Source organism: Sinohyriopsis cumingii, chromosome 7 (assembly GCF_028554795.1).
Source record: "Sinohyriopsis cumingii isolate HCF-2022 chromosome 7, ASM2855479v2, whole genome shotgun sequence".
NCBI classification, from domain to species: Eukaryota; Metazoa; Mollusca; class Bivalvia; order Unionida; family Unionidae; genus Sinohyriopsis; species Sinohyriopsis cumingii.
In genome coordinates this window covers 137,201,547-137,216,888 of record NC_142967.1, presented here as the reverse complement: position 1 = coordinate 137,216,888, position 15,342 = coordinate 137,201,547, and the positions used below count along the sequence as shown (strand labels likewise).

The 15,342-nt window shown below is 37.0% G+C and overlaps 1 protein-coding gene across 2 annotated transcripts in view; it reads right to left on the bottom strand.

Annotated features, from left to right (window-relative positions):
• LOC149796219 (uncharacterized) overlaps window positions 1-15,342 on the bottom strand; it is a 100,034-nt gene that overhangs the window by 20,122 nt on the left and 64,570 nt on the right. For both annotated transcript variants that reach the window (XM_089966174.1, XM_089966175.1), the window contains 5 exons: window positions 13,285-13,338; window positions 10,861-10,900; window positions 3,794-3,850; window positions 3,074-3,240; window positions 2,358-2,487 (listed from right to left, as the gene is read on the bottom strand). In XM_089966174.1, coding sequence (XP_089822300.1) covers window positions 2,358-2,487; window positions 3,074-3,240; window positions 3,794-3,850; window positions 10,861-10,900; window positions 13,285-13,338 — 448 coding nt within the window. The remainder of the gene's footprint in view (window positions 1-2,357; window positions 2,488-3,073; window positions 3,241-3,793; window positions 3,851-10,860; window positions 10,901-13,284; window positions 13,339-15,342) is intronic.

Sequence of the window (15,342 nt, the reverse complement as noted above, 5' to 3'; positions counted from 1 at the left end):
TGATACCATCTCCATTCTAAACTTGGAGTGGCTATGCATTTTGTTGAGCAAGCTTAGATCTATCACCAGAGTTTTCTGTTGGCTTTTAGCAGCATAAATAGGCCTAGAATAAAATCCCCCAGAGTTTGGACTGTGAACTCCTTCCACTACCCACTTGGAAAGTAAAGAGCAGATCATATTCTGTAGACTTTCTGACTGCCTGGGATCGGTTAGAACCTCCATCATGGAAAGGAAAGACTCATGGGGAGGCTGGATAAATGAAATCTGAAGCCACTCCAAAACAACTTGGATCACCCAACTGTTTTGCTGAAATAGGTTAATGCATGACTGATGAAGTATGTGGTTATGATGAGAAGTCATTGGCAACTGTTAGGATGCTTATGGATGGAGAATCATGGTTTCCTGTCCCACTAACTATACTGGTTGAAAACTGAGGGGCCTATTGCATCTGCAGCTTGTCTGTGGACAAAATTGCTTCTTTTGAGTGTGATTCTACCCTCTTGTGCTGACAATCATGTATCCAATATTGCCAAGACAAATGTCAGAAAAAAAACTAGAGCTGCGGGTAAGGAGGGTTGAAGAAGCATCTTATGTGCTGCCTGATGCAGTACATATTTGATATAACCATGGAACGTTAGTGGAGAACAAATTGGCAATGAGCACTTGACCACTGAGTGATGTGGCCTAAATGAGAAGAAGCAAAAACAGAAAAAGATGTAATGATAAATCTAGATTACATGAAGCCATGTTAGAGTATTGGCAATGGAATGATGCACAAGCTTGTTAATCACCACAGACATAAGACTAATTAACTCCCATGCATACACACTGATTTTTTTTTGTCCAATAAAAGAAACAGGAAAGCCAAGTCAAGCATTGATGAAATGGCCACTATGTTCAACACAAGTATGGAATCCATTTGAAAAAGAGGAAGGTCAACCTTTGAGAACTTTCAGGTTGTTCTTGTCTAACACTAGAAAATCTGCATTGCATGTGTCCATGTGTCTGAGGCACCAGTGAGTAAAGAATTCTGGCAACAGGTTTTCACAGATTTCCCTTGGTTTCAATGGCAAATAAAATGATAAATCTCAACCACCGCTTTAAAACTGAAATCTGCCTGCTAAATCATTGATCAAGGTTTGCACTGTGTTCACTGTGTACGGTTGTCCTCATCAAGCATTGCTTCCACGTCAGTGTATATCATTCACCTGGGTATGGAAGAAGTTCCATGATTGCTCCTCGGCATAATCTGGTGCTTATTCACAGGATATGCCATAAAAATCCCACTAGCTGGATGGCCAAATGCAGACTAGTTGTAGGATTCCATATACAACAGGGTAATCAGCCTGTATGTGGCATGTGCACATCAATAGAACTTACCTTTGGTTACTAGTGGTTATAAATGGATGATGGGACTGGCAGGTCAGCCATCAGAACTATGGTGGATGGTATAGATGACTGGTAATATATGACAGCAAGGTTAGTATTATATCCCAGGCACCCAGACTTACAGGAAATAAGGCCATGCACCCACTGGGCTACCAAAAGTGGGAGAATAATTTCCCATCACCTAAAAGTCTGTATTGGGGAGATTCAATGAGCCGAAGGGTAGGCTTCATATGTCACTGTCTGTTGACTAGACTTGGACCTCGCCTCTCTCTCTCTCTTTAAAATTTTACTGCAGTATCAATTACCTCAAACATTTCACATTTGCTCACCTTTGTACATCTGAAATATCAACAAAAATGACAAACTACTGGGAAATAACAAGCCAAAAGTTTCAAACTATATCAGTAAACACTCATTAAAACAAGTGAACAATCCACCTAGTGTTCACAAGTAAACCGAATAAACAGCTAGTTTCAACAATACCGTCTGCAACTACAAAATGTGCAAGTTTCAATGAAAATAACAAAAAAGTTTCCAGTATCTTGCAGAAACCTTAATTAACAATATGGTATTGAAGGGCATCAATAATGATTCTTGGGAGATTTTGAGAGGTGATAGGATGGGATGTTACCCATTCTTTAGCTGTAGCGAAATCTTAAGCTGGAAATACATCCACTTTACAAGTAGCCATCTAGCAGTGGAAGGGGAGGTAATTTTGGAGTTTCTTCCCTTGCTCTATAAGATATATATATATATATATATATATATATATATATATATATATATATATATATATACACACACAGGAATGTTTAGGTCTTTCCAGGATGCCTGGATACAAGAGGTAGCAGAGTATATTTCTTACCGTTAATATGATCAGGAAACATATTTGTTAGAGAAATTATGCAATATAAATTAATGCCAGAAAATGCATCATATGCCATGAAAATGTGTCAGTGAATACTCACATGTTGATACATCAAGGTCACTGTCATCAGCCAGATCATCTGTTCCAACATCACTACCATATTCACTTAAACGTCTTGTTCCTATTTTTTTGTCACCATCTGCAATCTCTAAATGTTCTCCAAACTTTTCCTATAAAACATTATTTAGCAAACTTGAACATGCCTTCAGCAGAGACTAAAAAAAAAGGAATTACTTAAAATGTTGTATAGTAACTTCATCTAAAATAGCTAAAACCTGAAATAAAATGCAAGTTTAATGAAAGACAAAAGTCTTTAATTACAAATTACCTTCTTCATTTAAGGTTGAGAGTGACAGCAACATTATGGTTTACCTATTTCTTGAAAATATCAATAGCATGTGCAAAGCATTTATAGATGTTTTAAATAACAAATGCTAACCTCTGATGCTAAAAGGAGGTAGCTGCAGCCTGTTGACAAGCTATTCATCACACTTGTTTTCACTACAAGTCCCAATTCAGGAAATTAAACAACTCTGGAACGTAGGTCACATTAAACCACACTATATGTGTGTGCCCATATTGCAAGTGTGCTCTCCATAAATCTTTTATAAGAATGTACATCCTTGGCAGGGAGAATGGAAAGAAAGACATGAATAAATGTATGTACAGGAAGATGAAGTAAATATTATAAAATATACACGCCTGCTTTTCAAATCAAATGTTACAAAACACTATTTCCATGAAAAATCCTAATACCTTTAAAAGCCGAGCGATTTCTTTTTTAGAAAGTGTGGGATCAATTCCCAGTTTTCGAAGGTCATCATCTGTCAGCTTGCTGAGATCAATTTTCTTTTTGCCATCCCTTAGTCGAATTTTGCCATCAGCACCAACTTCAAATGGAGTATCGTCATCAGTCCCACCAGCTAAAGTTATACAAATTTTGACATAATTACAGAGCTGTTTATTATTATTATTATTAAATATTTTCAACTCTAATGAGTTTTATTCACAAAAATGTTATGCTTCATTGTTATGATGACAGTAAACAATTTAATTTTACACAATTTTCATGCAACTTGTACCAGAGTATAATAAATTTAACAAATCTGGTTTGTTGTCATGCTACAGCACATGTGTACCTTTAGTATTTATGCCATGAGATCAGGGGGCCAGCAGGGTATAGCACTTGTTTTTCGTAATATTTCTCTCATGATAAAGTTGGGGGGGGGGTCTGCCTATACAGAACTTGAGTTTCATAGTACTTCTCCCATTATAAAGCCAGGGGACCAGCAAGATAAAATTTGTCAAAAAGTAAATGGTGAACATATTACCAGAGAAAGATATCCTAAGTAAATATTTACCAAAGTTTTTTAAAATGGTGTGTGGGCTTATCATCAACAATATGCTTATACTGTATAAATACAGTATATAAAATATTCAAATTTAACAGACAGTTTATATTAATAAATGTCTTACCTCCACCTATTGTCTTCTGTTTCTCTTTCTTCACAACCCTTACATTGCCATCTTTATCTGAAATATCATACATACATTTATGTGATTCATCCCACAATTTTTCTTTTGGTATCTGGGTATACAAGAATGCAAAAGCAATAAAATTACATTTTGTTTCTTCAATCTTTCTATGAACTTATCTGGGCCCTGCATTCTGATGTGGGAACCCTACAGTAATCACCTTTTTTGTCCATCCATCTGTGATATATGTCATGTTCATATTACTATGTGATAATTGACACATCAATAATATCATGGGACAAATATGTTAATAATACCATGTGATAAATGTCATACCAATAATACCATGTGATAACTGTCATACCAATAATACCAAGTGATAAATGTCATACCAATAATACCATGTGATACATGCCATGTTAATAATACCATGTGATACATGCCATGTTAATAATACCATGTGATAAATGTCATACCAATAACACCATGTGAGATATGTCATACCAATAATACCAAGTGATATATGTCCAGTCAATAATACCATGTGATACATTCCATGTTAATAATACCACATGATAACTGTCATACCAATAATACCATGTGATATATGTCATACCAATAATACCAAGTGATATATGTCCAGTCAATAATACCATGTGATACATGCCATGTTAATAATACCATGTGATAAATGTCATACCAATAACACCATGTGAGATATGTCATACCAATAATACCAAGTGATATATGTCCAGTCTATAATACCATGTGATACATTCCATGTTAATAATACCACATGATAACTGTCATACCAATAATACCATGTGATATATGTCATACCAATAATACCAAGTGATATATGTCCAGTCAATAATACCATGTGATACATGCCATGTTAATAAAACCACGTGATAAATGTCATACAATAACACCATGTGAGATATGTCATACCAATAATACCAAGTGATATATGTCCAGTCAATAATACCATGTGATATTTCATGTTAATACCATGTGACAAATATCCTCTTGATTTTACTAAATAATACATAAAAAAACTGTGATAAATGTCTTATCAATAATGCCATGTGATAAATGTCATATCAATAATACCAGTCACAAATGATATATGCTTTTGCTTGAAATCATATGCAACATGAACTATGTATGCATATCCTGCTGACCTTGCCTGAAGTCACAAGTATAACAAACTATGCAGATAAACCAACTATGCAGACCTTATCTATGACCTTGCTTTAAGTCACAAGTATAACAAACTATGCAGACCTTATCTACGACCTTGCTTGAAGTCACAAGTATAACAAACTATGCAGACCTTATCTATGACCTTGCTTGAAGTCACAAGTACAACAAACTATGCAGACCTTATCTATGACCTTGCTTGAAGTCACAAGTACAACAAACTATGCAGACCTTATCTATGACCTTGCTTGAAGTCACAAGTATAACAAACTATGCAGACCTTATCTATGACCTTGCTTGAAGTCACAAGTATAACAAACTATGCAGACCTTATGTATGACCTTGCTTGAAGTCACAAGTATAACAAACTATGCAGACCTTATGTATGACCTTGCTTGAAGTCACAAGTACAACAAACTATGCAGACCTTATCTATGACCTTGCTTGAAGTCACAAGTACAACAAACTATGCAGACCTTATCTATGACCTTGCTTGAAGTCACAAGTATAACAAACTATGCAGACCTTATCTATGACCTTGCTTGAAGTCACAAGTATAACAACCTATGCAGACCTTATCTATGACCTTGCTTGGAGTCATAAGCTGCACAAACTATCCAGATCCTGTTCTATAACCTTGCCTGAAGTGATGAAGTAATAAACTACAGTGCAAATATATCAGACACTGAGCTAATTACAATGCAGACCTGAATCAATGATCTTGCCTGAAGATGTAACAATAAAGCTCCTAATTAATGATTTTGTATGAAGTCATAAGTACAACAAACTATGCAGATCTGGTTGTATGCTCTTGCTTCAAGTCATTAGTACAAATCACACATACCTGGATCTCTGATTTTACTTGAAGTCATAAGTATAACAAACTACGCAGACATGGATCTATGATCTTGTTTTAAGTCAAAAGTATATAAACTTATGCAGATCCTGTTATTTGATCTTGCTTTGTCATAAGTAGTACAAACTACAAATACCTGGATTAGAAATACCTGGATATCTAATCTTGCTTGAAATTTTAAGTATAAAAACCTATGCAGATCCTGTTCTATGATCTTGTCTTAATAACAATAAGTATAAGAAATCACAAAGATCCTCTATGATCTTGCGTGAATGGACAACCAAATCTATGACCCTGACTGAAGACATAAGCAGAATGAGCTATGCAGACCCTGATCTATGAGCTTGGTTCAAGTCATAAACAGTATGAACTATGCAGACCCTAATTTATGAGTTTCATTTAAGTTATAAGTAGTATGAACTATGCAGACCCTGATCTATGAGATTGATTCAAGTCATAGATAGTATGAACTATGCAGACCCTGAGCTATGAGCTCAATTCAAGTTATAAATAGTATGAACTATGCAGACCCTGATTTATGAGCTTGATTCAAGTCATAAATAGTATGAACTATGCAAAACCTGATCTATGAGCTTGATTCAAGTCATAAATAGTATGAACTATGCAGACCCTGATTTTTGAGCTTGATTCAAGTCATAAACAGTATGAACTATGCAGACCCTGATCTATGAGTTTCATTTAAGTTGTAAGTAGTATTAACTATGCAGACCCTGTCCTGCCAGTGCATCATATGACACAAGACTCTTCTGCCATAAAATATTTTACTAAACATTTTGAACAAATTAGTGTTATTCAATGCTAAGAAATCATACTTTCAGTCAGAAAATTTTCAAGGAAAATGTTTGAGTGGAGACCTGTTAATGATGCGAGAGTGAAAGCTGGGTCATTGTAGTTCGCATCTAGATACATATTATGTACAGGCAATCAGAGCAAATAACGCTCAAAGTCATCTGGGTAAATTCACATTAAATGCACAAATTAAAATTAGATCAAAGTCATCAATGTTGATATAGTGCAGGATCACTTCCTGTAAGGGCACTTTGGACAGGCAACTCCCCCGCCAAAGGATACCACTTATATAAAAATGTTGTATATTGTACCCTGTTCATGGAGACAACCTCTCTTATATAGGACCACCTTCTCTTGCTGAATGTTATGGACCTCACAGTTGGGGGACTACTACTTTTGTACATTGCCTTTGCACAGGTATTACACAAGAAATCGTGTCTAATTAGTGTGAAAACATGACAAATATTCTAAAATGGCTGCATATAAGCTATATGAAATTCATCAAAGTGGCACATTTTTCACCGTGTATCATCAAACTTAATTTAACTGATTTATGTCAAAAACATTTTTTATGAACTAGCAATTACAGGGAGATGGTTGACACGGATTATACTGATATATTTTTTTTGTTGGTTGACCATCGGAGCTTGATGAAGTCAAACCTAAACTGCTCTTCGCTGATGGGTCTTCATGTGGCTGATGAGTTCGATGCGATGTGCACATGTCCCAGAGCAATGTATGCACTGCAGGCATGGCTTGGTTCTTGATGCTGAGGCCTTCCTGCATTCTCTGGCATCAGCGACTTTCATTCTGTGGACATCCTCGAAGGTTTTGCACCCATTACGAACAGCTGCATGCCAGCCAGATCTATCCATGGCACAGGACTTGAGGTCTGTCACAGATACTGAGCAGCAACTCAGGCTGTCCTTGATGGAGTCTTTCAATCTTACGTTTAGGCGACCAACTTTTCTGTGTCCACTAGATAGAGCTTCATACAAAATCTGACATGGCATTTGAGTCACCTCCATACAGATGACATGACCCATCCACTGGAGTTGGGCTCTCATGACTATTGCTTTGATACTGGCTAAGTCTGCTCTATCCAGCACTTTTAGGTTAGTCACTCTGTCTTGTCATCTGACGCCCATAATCCATCACAGGGCTCTCGTGTGGAAGCACTCAAGTTGCTTGATGTGCTTCTTGTATGTTGTCCATGTCTCACATCCATATAAGAAGCTTGTTTGAACAACTGTTTTATACACCTTTATCTTTGTGGACAGTCTGATATTACTGTGGCTAAACATGCAAGAGCAGAGATGTCCTAGTGATTGACTGGCACTGCTGATGCTTGCCATTATCTCTTTGTCTAGTGATCCATCAGAAGATATGCTTTCGAGGTATTTAAAGTGATCAATAGCTTTCAGCTGGGTGTCTTCGATAAACACAATCAGGGGGCATGCTATGGTGCCTGGGACAGGTTGGTGAAGTACCTCTGTTTTGCTGAGACTGATAGTGAGTCTGAAGATTCTCGAGGATTCCACGAAGTTGAGTAACAATGATCTGGAGATCTGCTTCTGTGTGTGCCATGAGAGCACAACCATCCATGAAAAGTGCTTCAAGAATAAGTTACTCCCTTGTTGTGGATCAGGTATTCAGTCAGCAAAAGTCGAAGAGAAAGTCATCTGTACTTTATGTACACTCCTTTCTGGAGATCATGTATAGCATGGTTCAGGACACATGTGAAGAAGAGGTTGAATAATAATGGGACAAGAATGCAACCCTGCTTCACACCGTTATAAATGCTGAATGGCTCAGAGACATCCCCATTGTAGAGAATGAGTCCCGTCATGCCATCGTGGAAAAGTCAGATCAATTTAATGAACTTCTTGGGGCAACCAAGTCATGCTAAGATGACCCATAGTGCATCTCTATTGACCATATCAAAGGCATTTGTGAGATCATGAAGACAACACAGAAGTTCATATTTTGTTCAGTGCACTTTTCCTATATTTGTCTCATTGTGGAGATCATGTCAATCGTGCTCCGATCTGGTCTGAATCCACATTGGGCCTCTGGCAGTATGGCTTCTGAGACATTACTGACCAGACAGTTGAGAACACACACCATAATCTTGCCTACAATCGACAGGAGTGATATGCCTAGATAATTGCCACAGTCAGCTTTGTTCTATTTATTTTTGTGTAAGGTGACAATCATTGTGTCTTTGAACTCTGTCGCATGGACTCCTCCTCCTAAATGCTGATCAGGATACTGTGCAGTACCTGAAGTGCTTAAGGGCCTACTGCTTTAAAGTGTTCAACAGGAATTCCATCCGCGCCTGGTGCCTTACCAGAGCTGATCATGTTAATGGCTTGCTCGACTTCTTCCATGGTAGGGGGCAAGTCCAGGTCTGAGATAGTTTGCTTCGGGATAATTGTGTCTAATGCTGCAGAGTCTACGGTGAAGGGCATGTTCAGTAGGTTGGAGAAGTGTTCCTTCCACCTTTTGGTGATACACTCTTTGTCCTTCAGCAGAGTGGCCCCATCAGAATAGATTAGCAGGGTACTGCAGGCTTTCAACGGTCCATAGACATCTTTCAGGGACCTGAAAAACTCATCTGAGTTGCTAGTGTCTGTGTAATGCTGGACTTCATCTGCTTTGCAGTCCCATCAGCTATTTTGCATAATGTGGAGTTCTCTCCAGGCCTTGCTCTGCAGGTGTGTGAAGCAATCATGTTTTGAGACTGAGTCAACGATGTTCTGCCATTCTATATAGGTCTCTCACTTTTGTTGAACAAAGATGCTTATCACTTTGTTATTTTCATCAAACCAGTCTTGGTGGACTTTTCTTCTGGATCCTATGATGACTTTCGCAGGGCGCACAGTCAGTAGGTTTCCCTGTGAGCTTAATATTGCTCACTCATCTGCAGATGGTTCAGCCTTGCAGTGTTGAACCTGATTCAGGTCAGCTTCGTCTTTTTGCACTGTGGTGTGACAATGTTGAGATCAAGGATAGCCCTGACTAATCAGTGGTCCATCCCACACTCGGCTCCCCTCAAGGCTCTTGTTTTCCTTAGATTGTGAACATCTCTGTTATGGATGATGATATAGTCAATCAGATGCCATTGTTTGGATCTAGGATGCATCCAAGTCAATTTATACTTGTTTTTCTGATGGAAGAGTTTGTTCAAGATAGTCAGATTATTCTCTGCACACATCAACAGCATCAACAGTAGAAGCAGTCCATTCATGTTCATTTTCCCGATTCCATACTGTCCCAATACTCCACTCCAGCTTTTGTAGTTGTGGCCCACTCGGGCATTAAAATTGCCAAGTATCACGAGTTTGTCACAAGCTGGAGTAGCTTTTACAAGGGCATCGAGACTTTTGTAGAAGGCCTCCTTGTCTTCTTCACTGGTGGTCAACATGGGGTCATACAAACGGATGATGGTGATATACTGTGATTTAGAGAGGGAGACACGGAGCTGCATCAATCGTTTCTTCACATGCAGAGGAACTGCTGAGAATTGATGCAAAAGTGCAATACGGATGGCAAAACCAACTCCATGGATTCTGTGTTCATCTTCTGTTTTCCAGAAGAAGATGTAGCCACCCTCGGGTTCACAGACAGATCCTACATCAGCTAGATGTGTCTCACTAAGAGTGGCAATGTCAGTCTTGTATCAGCCCAGTTCTTTGGCTATGAGGGCTGTTCTTCTCTGAGGCCTGGGTGTATCTTCTTCATCCATGAGTGTGCGTATGTTCCATGTACCGAGAATGAGTTTGGTTTGTTTATGGGTATGGTGTCGACCGCATTAAGGGTTAAATGCCAACCATGGCTAGCTGGCCAGTTAGTTTATAGGAGAGGCAATTTTTAGGACACCTTTTCTAGTCCCTTCCCTTACTAGGGTGAGTAGTGCTGACCTAAACAGGGCTGCTCAGTTGTCTGGGATGCTGCCAGACTTCTTTTCTCTCCTGGTTCAAAGAAAAATGACCACTTGTCTACAAACCGGCTCCATGTAGGTTTGGAACTATGATTGCCTGTAGTAACCTCTACCTGTTGCTTTGTCCCTCCCCCATTGCCACTGGACTTGGAAGATGCATAGAGCAGACTGATATTTGTATTACAATAGGACAAGAGAGGACTTTAGAAATTTGATTTTAGTTTAATTCAGGGTCTACCAATAAAATTCACTTACCATATTCATACTCGTACTCTGAACCACTCTCATCTCCATCCTGTGAAATAAAGAAAATATGTAAGAAAATAGGTACATTTGTTGTCAAAAATTAACGAAAAGATGTGAATAATTATTATATTTGTGAGCAAAAGATAACACCAGCACACTGAAATTATTCAAGAAGTTTCAATATTTTACATGAATAAATTAGAAATGTAAGACACTACTGACAGATATATGCTCATTTAACTTTTTTGACACCTTGCACTTTGACACTTTGCCATGACATGTATAGTATTAACTCATTAACCCCCCAGGAGGTTTTTGTCATTTTTGCCTGAAATGCGAGTAGGAAACGCATATGGGGACCATTTCTGAATACATCCTAATACATCAACTTCCAAGCGATTTCTGGTTAGCCTAATGCCTAGTTGTGTTAGAAATGTCATTTTGCACTGAATACATCCTAATACATCAACTTCCAAGCGACTTCTGGTTAGCCTAATGCCTAGTTGTGTTAGAAATGTCATTTTGCACTGGCTATTTGGCTTGCGCATGAACCTTAGGGTAAAAGTTAGAGTTCTTTTTTTTTTGCTTAACGGACCCATCATTTTTGTATCCAGACCACTTTTAATTCCAAACGACTATCTTATCCTACTTTTTGCAAAGGTTCACCTATCTGTGTGCAGTTCAGATCAGTCGGCTTAGATCTAAGGCCAAAAAGTCTAAAATCCGGATACATAATTAGATTCTGACCACAGGTGCATTTCGGGTGGACAAAAATCAAGTCCATAAAATTATGTGTTTTTCCCTCTGTATTTTGTAGTGTGAATAGAAAGTCCAGATTATTTGGTATCATTGAACAGCTACATTTGCCTACCTTTCTATAATGCCACCCACTTTAGTGTATCTTAAATGACCTTATTGCCACAGATGTCGGAAGCAGGCTACTATCTCCTGATGTGTATCGAGGCACCAGGGGTTAATGAGTTAAAATATGTGAGTTTTATGAAATGTCATTTCAATAATACCATGAGAAAAATGTTACGTCAATAATACCAAAGTCATAAAAGTCAAGTCATTAAAACTATGCAATCAGTGTCAAGTCAATAATATCATGTAATAAATGTCATGTCAATAATACCATGTAATAAATATAATGTCAATAATGCCATGTGATAAATGTCATATCAATAATACCATGTGATAAATGTCATGTAAGTAATAACAAGTGGTGTAATTTCTATGTACATGTGTGCAAGGTGAATTATCTGGCAGTTACTGAATAGGATGAGCTATGTCACTCTATTGTCTGAGGAAAATAGATTCACCCATAGTGTACACAATATGGTGCCATGTTAGTATGGAAACTCTCTTAAGTATGACACACAGAGATGATAACAGTGTTAGGACCACTGGTCACAGTCAGGTTAGAAATTATAAATCAATGAATAAAATGACCAAGTTGTGTGCATTTTTTAGCACATTAATTATTTTCATTATTGAAATTGGTAGGGGGTACAAACAAACAGGGATTTATGTAGCCAGATCAAGATAGTGCCATTGGCTGTCACAATGGGGGTTCTAACCCTGCCTTGGTCTTCTGAACCATCCTTAAGAAAGACATATGACCACAGTAGGAGGCTCTGGTTTCACTGAATTTAGTTACAAAACTGGATGATTTGTTGAGGTCTTTTTGAATAGGCAAAGATCAAATATTATTTGTGGGGGAGTGGGTGTTGATAACCAAAGTGTTGATTTTTTAATACATGAATCTGCAGCATGATTGATTTTTGCTCCTTGTAGGTGAAGATAAAACATTACTTCAAAAGTTGACATGAAATGTCGTTTCTGAGCATACAATGTTGAGCATTTACTCCTAAATGACTACATCATATGTGAGATTAGATGGCTTAAAGAGAAGTATTTCTCTTTTCAAATACATTTCATTTATCTGAGATAAAACAATAATCCATCTTCCTCAACAGAGAGGCTTTCTGAAAGGTAAGTTCTAAATGCTTCTGGACAAAGTTTCTGATTGATTCAGATCAAGAATCCACAGGTAAGATTTACTGGCTGATCCATTCATGACTGAGCAATAGTAAAGTTTACATCATATTAGAAGTCATGAATAATGAAAATAAAACTTTCCAGACAGCTCCACAAATTGTGTATGCCATAACCCATTAAATACAAAGCTTTCTGGCATTTGTCCAGAAGGTATTTACGTGCTGGAAAACTGGTTAATTAGTGCAGCTATTATACCTGCTAATCAAGCAGGCTGTATCACATATCACCTACACATTCATCAAAGTACTGATAAACATCTAATATGCATACCAGAATTTCAGGTTAAAAAATAAAGTTAACAAAAATGTGCAAAACATTTCCAGCTTCATTTTAAAAAATAATTGAAAATAGTGAAATATTTAAGTAACATACCTTTCCTTTTCCTTTCCTCTTCTTGCCTATTACTCTCCCTTGTTCATCGTATTTCTGTAAGGATAAGATGGTATTTAATGAATAATGATCAAATGTATCCACAAAATTAGTAAATATATATCTTTATTTTCATCAGTATCTAAAATGTAAACAGATGAAATAAACTTCAAGGTACTTTGTTGATTAGGAAATAAAGTATGATGGGAAGAAAAGAAAAAAAATTTAGTAAAAATAACAAATTACCTTCCAAGCAAATTTCAAAATTTAGAAGGCAATTAAGCTTGCTGAATATTGTAAGAAATTAAGGACAATAAAATAGTTTAAAAAAAAATAAAATAATACAATCAAAGCAAGATACCATATGTACTCAGCTGTAAGTACAAATCCAAAATGCACAGACCAAGATCTGCCATCGTAGTTCTATGCAGCTTGTTAAGAGAAAATAGACAAACACCATAAACCCTGACCCACCATAAACCCTGACCTGCACCATAAACCCTGAACTACCATAAACCCTGACCTACCATAAACCCTGACCTGCACCATAAACCCTGACCTACCATAAACCCTGACCTGCACCATAAACCCTGACCTACCATAAACCCTGACCTGCACCATAAACCCTGAACTACCATAAACCCTCACCTGCACCATAAACCCTGAACTACCATAAACCCTGACCTGCATCATAAACCCTGACCTACCATAAACCCTGACCTGCAGCCGATTAAGCTGCATGTTGTTTTTAGTGGGTTTAAACTGTACTACTGAAACTAAATTGTATGCAAAATTCAATTTCAGTCCATTCATTCAAATCTTCCTGAATGGAAATGGAAAACAGTTCTCTTAAAACTTACTCAAGAAAAGTAACTGTCATGCATTGTCAAGAGAAATTGGAAGGCTGAACCCAGTTTATTATACTAAACTGATCTATTTACCAAATTTTTGAGCTCAATCCATTAATATTTCTCAAATTATTGTGCAGAAATGTAAAACTGGATGTACAGACATAAGAAAGGAAGGTATGAACAAGAGAAACACACTATGCATTTCCTAAATAGTATATAATGAAGGTATGTAACTAACTGACATATTTTCAAATGAGCTATTAGTGGCCTCAGAGAAACAGATAATTATGTTCCTTACCCTTTTCAAAATTAAAATTTAACTAGTTCAATAAGAGCAACTAGTTAAAGCTCAGGTAATTTTAAAATATTCTGCAAAACTTAACCTTAAATGTGGTTATGCATATGTAATTGTACAAAAAATATTACCACAACATAATAACTCAATTTTACTATTACAGGATTCTATACAGAATATAAGTGCAAATTTTAATGTTTTTCAACAGCTGAAAAGAGCATTGATATTGTCCTATTGTCCATTTGCAACAGAACAATACAAACTCTGGCACAGCTAGGAATCCAAAGAGGAATAGGATTGGACTTCATGGAAATAAAGATACAGTTTTGTTCTAAGGGGTACAGCAGAAAAAAAAAAGATACATGTATAACCAAACATTTAACCAGGGAAGACAATACATACCAATTTTACAGAAGAATCATTTGGTAGAGAAAGATTTGTCAATAAATGACTTAACTTATTAGGGCTGTTCCATTAAAACATACATGGGACCTAGGGAAGACACTTCTAAAGTGGGGTACTCAACCACAGATGCAATTCAGTATTATCATTTTAATATGAATTCTGTGAAATCAAAGTACCCTGGCATATATTTTTCAAAACTGCCTTCCCTGGGTACCATGTATGTTTAAATGGAACAACCCTTATTAATTATCAGTAAATAAAGATTTCATTGATTTCACATCTATTTCCATTTTCTGGATGGTAACATTTCACACCTTCCCTGTATCTAATGGAATCTTGTCGGATGACACATCTGCATCTATTTCATGGAGCATTTCTTTGTGATGACAAGTACTATATATAGTTACTTTTAAGTCGAGTCAAACTGCAAACAACATTGATCCTGATCTGCATTTGGGTAATGCACAGACAGATGAGAGTCTATGTTGTTTGTTCGTTGATTACTCCTAA